Genomic DNA, 17086 nt, shown 5'->3' with positions numbered 1-17086 from the left:
AAAAATAAGTTATAGTCCTCAGAATAAAGCGATGCAAAAATAATTTTTTCTATAATAGTTATCGTATTAAAGCGCCAAAACATAAAAAAATCATATATAAATGAGGTATCGCTGTAATCGTACTGACCCTAAGAATAAAACTGCTTTATCCATTTTACCAAACGCGGAACGGTATAAACGCCTCCCCCAAAAGAAATTCATGAACAGCTGGTTTTTGGTCATTCTGCCTCACAAAAATCAGAATAAAAAACGATCAAAAAATTTCATGTGCCCGAAAATGTTACCAATAAAAACGTCAACTCGTCCTGCAAAAAACAAAACCTCACATGACTGTGGACCAAAATCTGGAAAAATTACAGCTCTCAAAATGTGGTAACGCAAAAAATATTTTTTGCAATAAAAAGCGTCTTTTAGTGTGTGACGGCTGCCAATCATAAAAATCCGCTAAAAAACCCGCTATAAAAGTAAATCCAACCCCCCTTCATCACCCCCTTAGTTAGGGGAAAAATTAAAAAAAATGTAAATATGTATTTCCATTTTCGGGTTAGGGTTGGGGCAAAAGTTAGCGTTAGCATTTGGATTACATTTATGGTTGGGATTGAGGTTAGGGGTGTGTCAGGGTTAGGGGTGTGGTTAGGGTTACTGTTGGGATTAGGGTTAGGGGTGTGTTTGGGTTAGGGTTTCAGTTATAATTGGGGGTTTCCACTGTTTAGGCATATCAGGGGCTCTCCAAACGCGACATGGCGTCTGATCTCAATTCCAGCCAATTCTGCGTTGAAAAAGTAAAACAGTGCTCCTTCTCTTCCGAGCTCTCCCGTGTGCCCAAACAGGGGTTTACCCCAACATATGGGATATCAGCGTACTCAGGACACATTGGACAACAACTTTAGGGGTCCAATTTCTCCTTTTACCCTTGGGGAAAGTACAAAACTGGGGGCTAGAAAATAATTTTTGTGGAAAAAAGATTTTTTTTGTTTTTACAGCTCTGCGTTATAAACTGTAGTGAAACACTTGGGGGTTCAAAGTTCTCACCACACATCTAGATAAGTTCCTTGGGGGGTCTAGTTTCCAATATGGGTTCATTTGTGGGGGGTTTCAATGTTTAGGCACATCAGTGGCTCTCTAAACGCAACATGGCGTCCCATCTCAATTCCAGTCAATTTTGCCTTGAAAAGTCAAATGGCGCGCTTTCCCTTCCGAGCTCTGTCATGCGCCCAAACAGTGGTTTACCCCCACATATGGGGTATCAGCGTACTCAGGACAAATTGTACAACAACTTTTGGGGTCCATTTTCTCCTTTTATGTTTGGTAAAATAAAACAAATTTGGAGCTGAAGTAATTTTTTTTGTGGAAAAAAAAAAAAATAAAAACATTAAATGTTCACTTTTATTTAAACATTCCAAAAATTCCTGTGAAACACCTGAAGGGTTAATAAACTTCTTAAATGTGGTTTTGAGCACCTTGAGGGGTGCAGTTCTTAGAATGGTGTCACACTTAGAAAATAACCATCATATAGACCCCTAAAAATGACTTCAAATGAGATGTGGTCCATAAAAAAACAAAAAAAAACAAAACATGGTGTTGTAAAAATGAGAAATTGCTGGTCAACTTTTAACCCTTAACTCCCTAACAAATTTTGGTTCCAAAATTGTGCTGATGTAAAGTAGACATGGGGAAATGTTACTTAAGTAGTGTGACATATCTCTGTGATTTAATTGCATAAAAATTCAAAGTTGGAAAATTGTGAAATTTTTCAACATTTTCGCCAAATTTCCGTTTTTGTCACAAACTCAGGTAATATCAAAGAAATGTTACCAGTAACATGAAGTACAATATGTAACGAAAAAACAATGTCAGAATCACCGGGATCCGTTGAAGCGTTCCAGAGTTATAACCTCATAAAGGGACAGTGGTCAGAATTGTAAAAACTGGCCTGGTCATTAATGTGCAAACCACCCTTGGGGGTAAAGGGGTTAAACTTAAACCTGGTAGCAATGAAGGTTGTGCCCACATTTTCATGTACCTATCCAAATACTGACCATATGTTCTATGCCTTGTAGATGCAGACCACGTATGTTCTTCAGAGTCTACATTTGAGAATTCCACAGATATTTAGTAGTGAAAATCACACGGTAAGATTTTCCTTTTATTCAAGTGGTTTTCCCAAACAGTCTTTCCACGATCCCAAAAATTGGGGACATATTGCTGGGGGGCTGATCATTGGGACCCCTGGCGATGCTGAGAAAGGGGCTCTGCACCCTGATTCTGGGCTCTGCAGAGCGCTGTCTGAACGGCTCAGATGTGTGCGTGCTCTACCTCAGCTCCATCTGCTGGTATAGGGCTGCCGGAGAAGGCGGAGGACAGCGCTCGGCTACTTCCAGTAGTCACACTGGCAATGCAACTGCTAAATAAGGGATCATGTGAGTTCTAGGAAAACCCCTGAAGTCAGTGTGCAGGTTATCCTATTGGGACTGTTACCCTTCATGTTAGTATTCATTTCTAATGGTGCCGACCATCCACCCTTCACACTTATCCAGTAACGTAAGTTCACACAGGACGTTTTTGCAGAATGTTTTATTTTTCTGCAGCAAAACAAGATCATCTTGGCAGGAGAAAAGCTGCGCCAAAAACACAGGCTTAGGTGCGTTTCTGGTGTGTGTGGTTTTTTTTTTTTTTTTTAAATGTTTAGGTATAGCGCAGGAGCGGCAGAAACTCCCATCCACCGCTTCTGCTGTCACTGTATTTGGCGTTAGTAGGTGATGGGATTGGTAGTCCCATCAGCTGACACCAGTGACCGGAGGTGGGAACCGCTGCTCTCTGACCGGCAGGGACCATTCCCCCCGCTGATCAGAAGCAGTGTTTGCCGCGCTGTCATGCATATGACAGCGTGTGAAACACTAATGTCGGATCATGCAGCCTGCCATCTAGATGTAGCAGAGCCAAGTGGGACGTCACATCTGGCTCTCCTTGACTTTTCTGCAGCAAATACGAAAAGTCAACCTAACGTATTTTCAGTGTTTTTTTTTTTTTTTTTTTACCACCCATTCAAGTCAATGGGTGAAAAATACTGAAACTGACATGCTCCATGTCCAAAAAACGCAGAAAAGCACAAAATACTGAAGACACAAAAAACTGTGCATGAGATTTCTGAAATCTCATAGGCTTTGCTGGTACTGTAAAAAGCAGCTGAAAATTAGCATAAAAAAGCAGCAAAAACTCCCAATGTGAACTTACCCTAAGAAGTCTTCCAAGACACAAATGATGTGGTGCTCACGGCTGGTTGGGAGCTTGGGAGTACCGTCCACATGATCTATTCTACTGGATGTCTGCAGATTGTGTATTAGTTTGTATCTGCTGACTTATCACCACTGCAGTACTACGTGGCACCAGACAACCCTTTAGAGGACCCCTATTTACATGGGTAAAGCTGTCCAGGCCCTCCAAATTGAGGAGGCTTGGCTCTGAAGCCTCCTGAATGGCAGCAGCGCCTCTGTATAAGGAACACTTTCAGCCTCTAGCTGATGTGTGGCCATTTTTGATAGGCACCTACCAGAAGGACACCCATTATAAACATTAGGGTGGAGGTGACTAATGGTTTGTCTGAAAATCAATCTTTTATAAGGCAGTAGCATGCAGAGGCATAACACAATGTTTGTGAATGCTTTTACATTTTCTACCCTCATAGCCAAAAAGTTTTTACTCCTGTGAAATATAGCAAAGTTTTGGGTAATGTACCCTTCCTCAGGCTCAGATGTGTGGAATGTCTGCCTTGGATGAAGAAAATTCAGTGTGCAAAGGGATGGAATCGCTGGGTGGGCTGAGGATCCAGAGGCTGGAAACGACTATGGTCAGTAGGAGGGGGCCCCTCGGTACAACATGCAGTGTAATGGTTTGTGCTCCAGTACACAATGAGAATAGTAACGCCACACGTATAGCCCAGTGCCCTGGCACCATCATGAATCTTTTGTTGCTCGTTATGATTTTTATTTTTTTTTTCACTTCTGCAATTTTTGCGGGATCCTAGAATCTGAACAGTCATTACAATCCGGCCATTTCTCCTGCCCGTCCTACCAGAACGCACTTACAGAAGGGGTGAATGAATATGAAGGGGAGGGGGTCATGGATGGATTTGTTTCCTCTGTGGTGAGAAAATGCAGAACGAAAACCATCGCTGCTCTGAAGGGGTTCTGATGTGGTACATGTACCTGATCTAGTGTCCCTCCATCTTCTAAGCTATCCCATCGTCACAGGATTTTACATTAGTGGTGGATGTGGGTTCCACCATATGACATTGGGAAACCTCTTGAGGCCGAGCAAAAAGACAGGTTCTTCGTCCCTGCACCTGACAGCAGGGGCATCTTCTACAAATCTTAAACCCTTCATTACTTTTCACATGTGCAATGGCTACAGGCTTCACAGGGAGCGTGTGTTACACGGCCGTATGTTCTAAATATAGATTTATAATTTTTGTGGGAGATTTGGTATTCTATGCTTGGGAGTCTAGGGGGTGGCCCTTAATGATGAGCAGGGTAAGTCATGGCTGTCACATACTGGGCCTCATTCTTCGTGACCCCTTTGTGTTCCAGTTCCCAGCTGCCTGGCTCACCATGTTTGATGCTGTGCTTATTTTGATCCTGATACCACTGAAGGACAAGGTGGTGGACCCAGTCCTGAAAAGAAGGGGCTTCTTACCCTCCTCGCTGAAGAGGATTGCGGTTGGAATGTTCTTTGTAACTTGCTCCGTTCTAGCAGCAGGTAAGTGATGGCGTGGGCACGGATATGCCGATACGCTGCTGTTATTCAGATATCTGCCCCGATCTCCCACTGCGTGCATACATTTGGTCTGTACATAAACTATGTGGTTTTTTTTTTTTTTTTTTTTTTTTTCTTTGGCTGCATCTTGAACAATATAAAATGCCTGTCGTCAGTGTCAAAAGGACGTTCTTCCCTCTTGCTCATGATTTTTCTAGACTTGCAGTCACCAAAGACTTGTCTGAATGTGACTGAATAGATGAGGCTGCCCCTATTACTGACTGAATAGATGAGGGGGGGCCCCTATTACTGACTGAATAGATGAGGGGCCCCTATTACTGACTGAATAGATGAGGTGGCCCCCTATTACTGACTGAATAGATGAGGGGGCCCCTATTACTGACTGAATAGATGAGGGGGCCCCTATTACTGACTGAATAGATGAGGGGGCCCCTATTACTGACTGAATAGATGAGGGGGGGCCCCTATTACTGACTGAATAGATGAGGGGGGGCCCCTATTACTGACTGAATAGATGAGGGGGCCCCTATTACTGACTGAATAGATGAGGGGGCCCCTATTGCTGGCTGAATGGATGAGGGGGCCCCTATTGCTGGCTGAATGGATGAGGGGGCCCCTATTGCTGGCTGAATGGATGAGGGGGCCCCTATTGCTGGCTGAATGGATGAGGGGGCCCCTATTGCTGGCTGAATGGATGAGGGGGCCCCTATTGCTGGCTGAATGGATGAGGGGGCCCCTATTGCTGGCTGAATAGATGAGGGGGCCCCTATTGCTGGCTGAATGGATGAGGGGGCCCCTATTACTGACTGAATAGATGAGGGGGCCCCTATTACTGACTGAATAGATGAGGGGGCCCCTATTACTGACTGAATAGATGAGGGGGCCCCTATTACTGACTGAATAGATGAGGGGGCCCCTATTGCTGGCTGAATGGATGAGGGGGCCCCTATTGCTGGCTGAATGGATGAGGGGGCCCCTATTGCTGGCTGAATGGATGAGGGGGCCCCTATTGCTGGCTGAATGGATGAGGGGGCCCCTATTGCTGGCTGAATGGATGAGGGGGCCCCTATTGCTGGCTGAATGGATGAGGGGGCCCCTATTGCTGGCTGAATAGATGAGGGGGCCCCTATTGCTGGCTGAATAGATGAGGGGGCCCCTATTGCTGGCTGAATGGATGAGGGGGCCCCTATTGCTGGCTGAATGGATGTGGGGGCCCCTATTGCTGGCTGAATGGATGTGGGGGCCCCTATTGCTGACTGAATGGATGTGGGGGCCCCTATTGCTGACTGAATAGATGAGGGGGCCCCTATTGCTGACTGAATAGATGAGGGGGCCCCTATTGCTGACTGAATAGATGAGGGGGCCCCTATTGCGAACTAAATAAAACTTTGAGAGAATCTTATAATTGTTCTGCTCTCTTGTTTCTCATATCCAGGTATTTTGGAAAGCAAAAGATTGGCTATTGTCAAAGACCATAAACACACCCAGATAATTAACAATGTCACTTACTTTGCCGCCGATCTCCCTGTATGGTGGCAGCTGCCGCAGTATCTGCTCATTGGGGTCAGTGAAATCTTTGCCAGTATAGCAGGTAAGTTGTGCTGAGACTTGTAGTCGCAACCTGGACTTTATGGCCATGTTCACACAGTGCGTTTTTTACCGCGGAACCGCGGCGGTTTTGCCGCTGCGGTTCCGCAGCTGTTTTCCATGCAGGGTACAGTACACTGTACCCTATGGAAAACAGGACACACTGTGCACATGGTCCGGAAATTGTAAAAAAAAAGACGCGCTGAATAGCTCCCGGAAAAAAGAAGGAGCATGTCAATTCTTTTTCCGGAGCCGCAGCGGTTCTGCACCCATAGACCTCCATTGTGAGGTCCAAACCGCAGTAAAACCCGCAGATCAAAAATATATCTGCGGGTTTTACTGCGGTTTGATGTGCAGAACCGCTGCAGCAGGAAGTGCGGGGAGCGGGCGGAAGTGCGTGGGCGGAGTGTGGCTGCCCCCCCCCGTGTTCCGATCCCGCCCCCCCGTGCTCCGATGCCCCCCCCCAGTGCTCCGATGCCCCCCCCGTGCCCTAATCTCCCCCCCTTATACTCACCCGGTGTCCGTCCGGCCGTCTTCTCCCTGGGCGCCGCCATCTTGCAAAATGGCGGGCGCATGCGCAGTGCGCCCGCCGAATCTGCCGGCCGGCAGATTCGTTCCAAAGTGCATTTTGATCACTGAGATATAACCTATCTCAGTGATCAAAATAAAAAAATAGTAAATGACACCCCCCCCCCTTTGTCACCCCCATAGGTAGGGACAATAAAAAAAATAAAGAATTTTTTTTTTTTTTTTTCACTAAGGTTAGAATAGGGTTAGGGGTAGGGTTAGGGGTAGGGTTAGGGTTAGGGGTAGGGTTAGGGTTAGGGGTAGGGTTAGGGGTAGGGTTAGGGGTAGGGTTAGGGTTAGGGGTAGGGTTAGGGGTAGGGTTAGGGGTAGGGTTAGGGGTAGGGGTAGGGGTAGGGGTAGGGTTAGGGGTAGGGTTAGGGGTAGGGTTAGGGGTAGGGGTAGGGGTAGGGTTAGGGGTAGGGTTAGGGGTAGGGTTAGGGGTAGGGTTAGGGGTAGGGTTAGGGTTAGGGGTAGGGTTAGGGTATTTTCAGCCATTTTAACCCTAAAAAAATTCCTAGAAAACACACAGACTCTGGCTAGAAAACTGCATCAAAAAAACGCATCAAAAAACGCATCAAAAACGGACCAAAAAAGGACCAAAAAAAGGACCTGCGTTTTCTGCCAAGAGCTGCAGTTTTTTAAAAAACAGTCAGGAAAAAAAAAGGATGGAAATCCTGAACGTGTGAACATACCCTATTTCTATGGTTCCTCTGACCACAACACTTCTCACTTCTGGAATGAAATTCATTAGTCTCTGTAACCTTTGTGTCTTGTATGTCAGTTGTCGGTGAGATCTCCATGATGGGTCGGTCACACATGGGTAGTGTGTGAACCCGTGCGGCCAGCTGTTGGGTCTTGGCTGATTAGTCCGGCAGCGGCTAGTGAGGGCACGAATTCTCCACAGTTTAACTCATTGGATGCCAGTCAGTGGTGACTTTGGCACCCAAGTTTGACCGAGGGGAAACACTGTCTCCCAATGGCTCCAGGTCTGATGCCTATTAAACCTGCTATAACAGATTGTGTACAGGCGAGCTGGGCTGGATAGCTGCTGGTCAGATGACCGGTTGTGTATATCGGCACCTTCAGACTCATTAGTTACTGCAGCCTGGCAGTGTTGCATTTGTGCTCTGCCTTAGAAGTGAAGGTTCAGGTTTTTGTATGTCTGATGCAGACCTTGTGCTATGCTGCCGCCTGCAGGATGTGAGCAGTACTGCAATGTCTTACATCACATTGCTACATAAATTCAGGCCCTCCAGCCTGCACGGCTTCATACAGATCACATCTGACCGGATTTATACAGACATGTTCATCGGTGAAGCCTTTATTCCTCTGTGCACAGGGAAGTGAAACCAGAGACCCAGCCCAGCCCTAGTTTCCATTTTCTTGCACTTTATAGCAGCACTCTGGTGTATTGTTTTTAGTATAATAATTTATAGACTTTCATAGTATAATATCTGTAATATCCTGAGTTTCTTTATACTTCTGGGTAGTTGTGATAGATCTAAATAGATTTTTTTTTTCTTTACTACTGGGACTCCATATAGGAATTATTTTCTAATTTTTTTTTTTTTTTTTTTTTTAACATTAATTTTCTTTATCCTCACCTGCCCAAAATATTTGCAGAGTTGTAATATAAATTTGGTGTTTGCTATACAAATGCATAATGCAACACCTTGCTAGTGTCTGTCATGATTTATCCATAGTCAATGGTCACTGGCCACTAATTATAAATGGCTCATTAAAGGGCAGGGCGTCACAGGACTCTGCTATATAATCTGAGTGCACAGACCGCTATATGGAACCATCTATGGTAGTAATCGCAATGCTCACAAATGAGTAAGTATGAGTATTCCAGTATATATAATAAGCTATGCTCAAACTGACACTTGCTATAAACCATACATATAGTGCACATGAACCCTCTCCAGGCCTCTATTGTAGCTGAGACCCATTGGGAGGGATTAAGGGGTACAATCAGTTTAGGTCTACACTTGGGCACTGGCCTTGTCAGGGCAGGAGTTACTACATGGGGATGCTGGCGAAACTGCAGCTTTCCCCTGACCTCAAGATTCTGCCTGTCACTTATTAGGCTGTGTAATGTAGTTTCAATACAACCAATATTTTACCAGCAGGAGACTATCACTGCAGTCAGGCTAATGTATGTGGCCCCCTCCATTGATTGGCAGCTTGCTGACCATGCACGGTGTAGAAGGGAACCTGCCAGTCAGGAGAGTGAGCAGGCTTATACAGGGTTCAGCTTTCTGAGCTCTGTCTACATTAAGATGAAAAAAGCAATATATAACAACGATTTGAACGCATCAAATGATCCTACCAAATATCTGGGAACATGGCATAAGCAGGAATTAAAACATAACTTTAATGTGTGTGTATATATATAAAAGAAAACAAAGTACAAAATAGTGTCACCTAAAGAGGAATATAAAAAGGTACTACATAATGTGACCTGTCAGGTACTACATCCTAACTGGATTAGTACTCCTAAGGGTTTGATTAAAACAACACTCGCAATGGCCCAGTGTGTTCATTAATCAACCCAAGGTACCTTATTTGATAAGGGTAACAGACATGCAAAAGCACTAATTGGGTGCCAAAACAAATAAATGGATAACCTTGGTTGCATAAATATCAGCAGGTATCACAAAAAAAGGAGCAGGGGTCAAATGGTGTGAAACATGACCAAATATATAAAATGGAACAGTCTCACCAATTTCTAAGGACCAGTAAAGTGGAGCCAAAACTTGCTGGAATGAAAGAATCCATCATGCCACAGCGTCGGGAGACAAAACCCTGTCAATACCCATAGGGGCTATCAATAAAGCTGAATCCCCAAGCTCCCGCCCTTACAAGGGCAGTCCACGTCTACCCCTAAAATATAACGTGCCCTGCACTCCTTATATCGGTGTCCCAACGCTTTCTTTGAAGCTGGATCATCGGGGACTAGCTTGCATGGGAGATAAAGTGCTACATGAAAAGGCAGAGACCTGCCACCCTCTATGCTACACTGCAGCGAGACAAGTATGTGACGCATCCCTGGAATCAGGGTTTCTTGCCCAACGTTATGCTGCTCTCAGATTATGTAGCAAAACCTGCTGTCAGATTCCCTTTATTGTACCCGAGGTCAGTGTACAGTCGCTTGACTGATCTGTAGATCATGGGAGTCAGAATATCGTTCAGTAAGCTAGATACAATGCATACAACAGACGCACCCAGCATTCCTATATAATGGACGCCAATTGTCTTCAGCTGCTTATTTTGGTGCATTATTGAAAAACAAGCCAGTAGCAGGATCTGTGATCAGACCTGGTGAGTCCCCAAACTTCCTATAGTGGATAACATGACCCTTGCACCCAACATGGTGACAGTGTGGTCATTTACTTATTAGCCAAAGCTGGGACTCATGGAAAATAACTTAAGCCTGGTTCGCACTTAATATTTTGGTACAGCAGTCTTTCTAACCATACCTGGGAATGGATCTATGTAACACGTCTGTCTTGGTACTTCTACAGCTGTTATAAATGACTTTGGCGGAGAAACTGCAGCAGTACAGTACTGAGCACTGGACCTAAAGGGGCTTGTGTAGTCTGGTATCTGGCAAGTGTCCCGGTAAATGTATGGCGTTCTCTATTAATGTTCTGCTTCTTCGTCCTCAGGTCTGGAGTTTGCTTACTCGGCGGCACCTAAAGCCATGCAGAGCGCCATTATGGGACTCTTCTTCTTCTTTTCTGGTATTGGATCGTTTGTTGGTTCTGGGCTACTTGTCTTGGTCTCGTTGCCTTCCATCGGCTGGATGAGCAGTCACGCAGACCTAGGTTAGTCACTAACAATGGCCGACACTGCTGCTGCTCGTGTGCAGTTCTCCTTTCGGTGTATCGGTACTTGCTTTGCCCACAACTATCCTTTTAGCTACTACTGTAAATATAAACTTTATATCATGATCATGTACCAGTCTCTGATCTGCTGGATCCCTGATTTTAATATGCCACGACATAGTCACAAGTGAACAGTGGCCTTTTTTTTTTTTTTTTTTTTCTTCCCCCATTTTAGTGTAAATTTTATTTTCGATTTACTCTCTTATGGTTTACTAGCTTTCTGCAGGTTGATTGCTTAAGGTACCTTCACACTGAACAACTTTCCAACGATCACGACCAGCGATACGACCTGTCCGTGATCGTTGGTAAGTCGCTGGGGAGCTGTCACAGACTGCTCTCTTCAACGATCAGGGGAGCGACTTCGGCATCGTTGAAACTGTCTTCAACGATGCCGAAGTCCCCCTGCAGCACCCGGGTAACCAGGGTAAACATCAGGTTACTAAGTGCAGGGCCGCGCTTAGTTACCCGATATTTACCCTGGTTACCATTGTAAAAGTAAAAAAAAAAACCAGTACATAATCACATTCTGATGTCTGTCACGTACCCTGCCGGCGTCCACAGGGTTAAAACTGCTTTCGGCAGGAGGGCTGCTAATGCACACGCTGCTGCCGAGAGTTTCCTTGCACTGACTGTGTCAGCGCCGGCAGTAACAGCGGTGACGTCACCGCTGTGTTCTGCTTTACGGCCGGCGCTGACAGTCAGTGCAGGGAAACTCGGCAGCAGCACGTACAAGTGAACACATCGCTGGATCGGCGTCACACACGCCGATCCAGCGATGACAGCGGGTGATCAGCGACCAAAAAATAGTCCTGATCATTCCCCAACGATCTCCCAGCAGGGGCCTGATCGTTGGTCGCTGTCACACATAATGAGATCGTTAGCGTGATCGTTGCTACGACACAAAAAGCGTTAACGATATCGTTATGTGTGACGGTACCTTAATGTTGCCCTTGTTCCCCATTGTTCTTTTTATCCTAACCTCTAGGGATGATGTGACCTATAGAAACCTGACCTCAATAACAAATCGTATTACCATTTCTATCTAAAAACACTAATCTAAAAGGGTGAAGGTTTTTTCATGTTGGGATTTAATCACATTTTGGGGGCAAAAAGTCCATAAGCTTCCAAAATAACCATGAAAAAGATATGCAGAATTGCTACTGCTTAGCTTATGTAACTATTGGCACAAATCACAAAGTGGACTTGAAACTGAAGTTTGTCTTTCAATCCAAAGGGAACCTGTCACCAGCTTTTGCTGCCCCTACCGAGAGCTGCAGGGTGTAGGAGTAAAGATCCTGGGACACATGTGGGGTGTTTGCTGTAGTTTTGAGAGAACACTGCATTTTCTGTTGCAGCTCACATCTGAACTCTTGCTAGATGTCTCTCAATAGTCTTGAGCTATACACGACCCCACTGATTGCCAGTTTTCTACTCGCCCTATGAATAGACAGTGCCTTGCGAAAGTGTTCGGCTCCCTGGAACTTTTCAACCTTTTCCCACATATCATGCTTCAAACATAATGATACCACATTTTTGGTGACGTATCAACAAGTGGAACACAATTGTGAAGTTGAACAAAATTTATTGGTTATTTTAAACTTTTGTGGAAATTCAAAAACTGAAAAGTGGGGCGTGCAATATTATTCGGCCCCTTTAACTTAATACTTTGTTGCGCCACCTTTTGCTGCGATTACAGCTGCAAGTTGCTTGGTTTATGTCTCTATCAGTTTTGTACATCAAGAGACTGAAATTCTTGCCCATTCTTCCTTGGCAAACAGCTCGAGCTCAGTGAGGTTTGATGGAGATCGTTTGTGAACAGCAGTTTTCATCTTTCCACAGATTCTCAATTGGATTGAGGTCTGGACTTTGACTTGTCCATTCTAACACCTGGATACTTTTATTTGTAAACCATTCCATTGTAGATTTTGCTTTATTTGGGATCATTGTCTTGTTGGAAGTGTCAGAGGTCTTTTGCAGACTCCAACAGGTTTTCTTCAAGAATGGTCCTGTATTTGGCTCCATCCATCTTCCCATCAATTTTAACCACCTTCCCTGTCCCTGCTGAAGAAAAGCAGGCCCAAACCATGATGCTGCCACCACCATGTTTGACAGTGGGGATGGTGTGTTCAGGGTGATGAGCGGTGTTGCCTTTTATGCCAAACATATCATTTGGCATTGTTGCCAAAAAGTTCGATTTTGGTTTCATCTGGCCAGAGCACCTTCTTCCACATGTTTGGTGTCTCCCAGGTGGCTTGTTGCAAACTTTAAATGACCCTTTTTATTGATATCTTTGAGAAATGGCTTTCTTGCCACTTTTCCATAAAGACCAGATTTGTGCAGTGTACGACTCATTGTTGTCCTATGGACAGACTGTCCCACCTCAGCTGTAGATCTGCAGTTCATCCAGAGTGATCATGGGCCTCTTTGTTTAGAGGGATGGTTGGGTCTTGGTAGATTTGCAGTGGTATGATACTCCTTCCATATCAATATGATTGCTTGCACAGTGCTCCTTGGGATATTTAAAGTTTTGGTAATCATTTTGTATCCAGATCCGGCTTTAAACTTCTCCACAACAGTATCACGGACCTGCCTGTTCTGTTTCTTGGTCTTCATGATGCTCTCTTCAAACAGAACCCTGAGAATATCACAGAGCAGGTGCATTTATCAGAGACTTGATTACACACAGGTGGATTATATTTATCATCATTAGGCATTTAGGACAACATTGGATCATTCAGAGATCCACAATGACCTTCTGGAGTGAGTTTGCTGTACTGAAAGTAAAGGGGCCGAATTATATTGCTCGTCCCACCTTTAAGTTTTTGAATTTCCACAAAAATTTAAAATGACCAATAAATTTTGTTCAACTTCACAATTGTGTTCCACTTGTTGTTGGTTCTTCACCAAAAATGTACATTGGGTATCTTTATGTTTGAAGCATGATATGTCGGAAAAGGTTGATAAGTTCCAGGGAGCCGAACACTTTCGCAAGGCTCTGTAGCTGGCAGTTATTGGTTGTCAGTTATACAGAACTCCTCATGGAGAGGAGCAGGAGCTAAAATCTGTGATGTCAAAACTACAGCAAGTAGCCTGGTAAGTTTCACACTGCTGAAGTCCCCCCATTATATGCTGCCCTTAGATGGGTAAGGGAAACTTGTCACCAATTCCTCCTAGTATTTCAGGCTGAGACTATTGGCCTAGTCTCGCTTCTGGTTTTGGTTACCAACTAAAGCTTTTGCTGTGTAAAGAGAACCGGTTGGCTGATCTGTACCACCCATGGGAAGTATGCTTCAGAGCCTTGCTGCACGATTACTGCCAGGTATAATTTTCTGAAATGCTCTGATGGTTCACAAAAGGCTAGAAGGTCCAGCCGGGGGCCATAGCCAGTGACAAGACTAGTCCATCACTACCTCCATCTGGCTTCTTCCAGTGCTGCTCTAGGTGATGCTCATGCACGCGGTGGCTTTAGGAAAATCTGACCGGGGCAGTGCCAGACACCTCTCCATGCATCTGACCGGTCTCTGCCCACATACATACCTGGGACACACGTGTCTGTTACCTGGGGCTGTGGTGGGCTAGTCTGGTCTCTGGCTATGGTCCAGGACTGGATCTTCTAGTTATGGTTTCCCTAATGCTAGAGCGTTTCAGTGGAAAACATACCTGGCTGCAGTCTGGCCCTGCTACTGCCTGTGACTTGGGCCACATGAATAAACGAACAGGTTCCTTCTAAGGCAGTGAATAGGTGCGGTAAGAAACCCTGATAGAGCTTCGTATCAACAGTGTAATGTTACTTGATTGACATTGTGTTTTGCCATTCTAGAACGTCCATAATAAAATCTAATTTTTCTTTTTTTCCTGCAGGGAACATCAATAAATGCCATTTGAACTATTATTTCTTCCTTCTGGCTGCCATCCAGGCTGTAACCCTCCTGATTTTTCTTATAATTTCTGTGAAATACGAGCGCCAACAGACTAGACAGAGTAGAGCGAGTGGCAAGCTCTAGCAGGAATCCATGTTTCTGGAGTGGGGCACTTACGTGGACGGCTCTGCTGTAACCAGTGCCCGTGTATTTATCCTAACCCGATGCCCGTCTGCAATGTGCACCACTTCAAGTGCTCTTCTGAGAAGTCTGCTTACTTTGCACTACTCGTATTCTGCAGGACCCATCTTGGCCTCAATGATGCTGATAATGGTGGTCCTCCTGCAGGTAGCTGTCCGGTCATTGGATTGACAGCAGGGTAGCATTGACACTTACATGCCTAGTTTGATGCTTTCTTAGTGGCCTACTCATGGACCTGATAATGTCTCCTAGCGTAATGGAATAAATGGTGTTGATCTGATACTAACCACAATGGGTGTATTGGTGTGCACATGAAGATCACCTTCTTTCATGTAAAGCTCCTTTATATTATGTTCTTGTAACTTGGTGATGGTCTTTATGGTAAAGAGGAGAAAGAGACTAGAAATCTGGTTTGCTTTCTTCCATAAACGGCGCCATTCTGGGTCGTGGGTTTCATGTGGTATTTCAGGTAAGGTTTGCTCACTGGAATGAGGCTGGGCCACCGTAGGTCTATAAAGGCGTCTTCCTCCTATTTATTTCTTCAAACGGCTTCCTAACAGTTGGTGTCAGGTCCCCATATTCTGCACCCACTGCTCGGTACAATTGTGTAAAGCTGGTACTCTACAGTTGTTATGGGGCAAGGTTTACCCGCTGTGGGGAAGACTGTAACCAAATGTTAGGTATTTATAGGTTCATTTTAAGATGTGTGTTTTAAAACCATAGTTTATTCTAACCATGGACAGCCCCTTAAAGGGCTAAAGTCTGCTTTTCTAAAAAAAACAAAAAAGATAATGTTTGTGTAACCTTCAATCCCAGATACTGCCATGAACAAGATTGGCGCTGGTTCTGCAGAATTGGCAGACCCTTTATAATCTGCTTTGTGACCTCTCCTCACACTTCACATGTAGCTTCTATGCAGTATTGATCGATAAATCGTCCACCCCCCCAAAAAAAATATAAAAATCTACGTTCTGATGAACCAATTGATGGAGATGGCTATTAATGATGCCAAAGATCACCAGAATTGTTACTTCAGCTCTGCTTCACATGAAGTAGGACCACTCCGGAAGCTCCCCAGCCGATTTATGGAAACCCCGTGCCCACTGTGCTCCTATCTCCTCCACGGTGCGGGTTTACGATGTGCAGCGGAGACCCTAGTCTCCACAACCATTTCCACAATAGAATCTATTGACTAGGTAAATCTATATGGTTCAGTGAATACATGCGGATTTATCTGCGTTATTAGAACACCTCTTTTAGGACCCAGCGAAAATCCGCGGCTACTTCCTGATCGTGGGAGTGCAGCCTGATTGTTAATCTCCATGATTATGGAGTTGTATATTACAAATTGGAGGTGTTCAGTCTATTGCCAGTCATGCGCACGTGTACAACAGTGATCATGATTCAATATCAGGATTGGGATTCTTGGTTAATAGATCTGCTGTATTTTCCGTTTTATTTTTATTTTTTCTCTGTGCACAAATTAATGTAAACTGAGAAATTCTACTTTGTTACATAGATTCTGTATATACCTGAATGATTGTGCCTTTTGAAATGGTGGATTTTTAAAATGTTTTGTCTAAAGAAAATAAAACTATTTTTTATTTGTCTTTGGCCCTCTTCCTTTTTTTTTTTTTCTTTTTCAAATTTTGCAGAAAAAAAAAACTTGCCAGAAAGATCAAGCAGTTTGAGGTTTACTTATTAGCACCTGTACGTGGACATGAAATCCTGAGACAGTAAATTCTGTATACCCCAAGGGACTGGCTAATTCTGTCCTCTTCGCAGTAGGTGGCGCAGAGCACTCACTGCTCAGTCTGCGTTTTTGTGTGTCGAATGCAATCAGCCATGTGTTTCAGGGCCCAAAATGTCTTTTCTCCCATATATTATAATAATAATCTTTTATTTTTATATAGAGCTATCCTATTCCGCAGCGCTTTACAGTTTGCACACATTATCACCGCTGTCCCCGTTGGGGCTCACAATCTAAATTCCCTATCAGTATGTCTTTGGAATGTGGGAGGAAACTGGAGAACCCAGAGGAAACCCACACAAACACAGGGAGAACATACAAACTCCTTGCAGATGTTGTCCTTAGTGGGGCTTGAACCCAGGACTCCAGCGCTGCAGTGCTAACCACTGCGCCACCGTGCTGCCCATATATATTAAAACCTCTATGATCTTGTAATCAGACAAGTGATCCTTGCGGCT

General features: G+C 44.6%; 1 protein-coding gene across 1 annotated transcript in view; it reads left to right on the top strand.

Moving 5' to 3' along the window:
- Nucleotides 1-16488, top strand: part of SLC15A4 (solute carrier family 15 member 4) — a 40949-nt gene extending 24461 nt beyond the window's left edge. The window contains exons 4-8 of the mRNA XM_069756041.1: nt 2061-2132; nt 4587-4755; nt 6209-6364; nt 10599-10757; nt 14679-16488. Coding sequence (XP_069612142.1) covers nt 2061-2132; nt 4587-4755; nt 6209-6364; nt 10599-10757; nt 14679-14821 — 699 coding nt within the window. The 3' untranslated portion in view covers nt 14822-16488. The remainder of the gene's footprint in view (nt 1-2060; nt 2133-4586; nt 4756-6208; nt 6365-10598; nt 10758-14678) is intronic.
- Nucleotides 16489-17086: the final 598 nt, after the last annotated feature.

This window comes from Ranitomeya imitator, chromosome 1, assembly GCF_032444005.1.
Source record: "Ranitomeya imitator isolate aRanImi1 chromosome 1, aRanImi1.pri, whole genome shotgun sequence".
NCBI lineage: Eukaryota > Metazoa > Chordata > Amphibia > Anura > Dendrobatidae > Ranitomeya > Ranitomeya imitator.
Note: the sequence above shows the minus strand (reverse complement) of the source record. Positions and strands in the feature narration are given on the sequence as shown.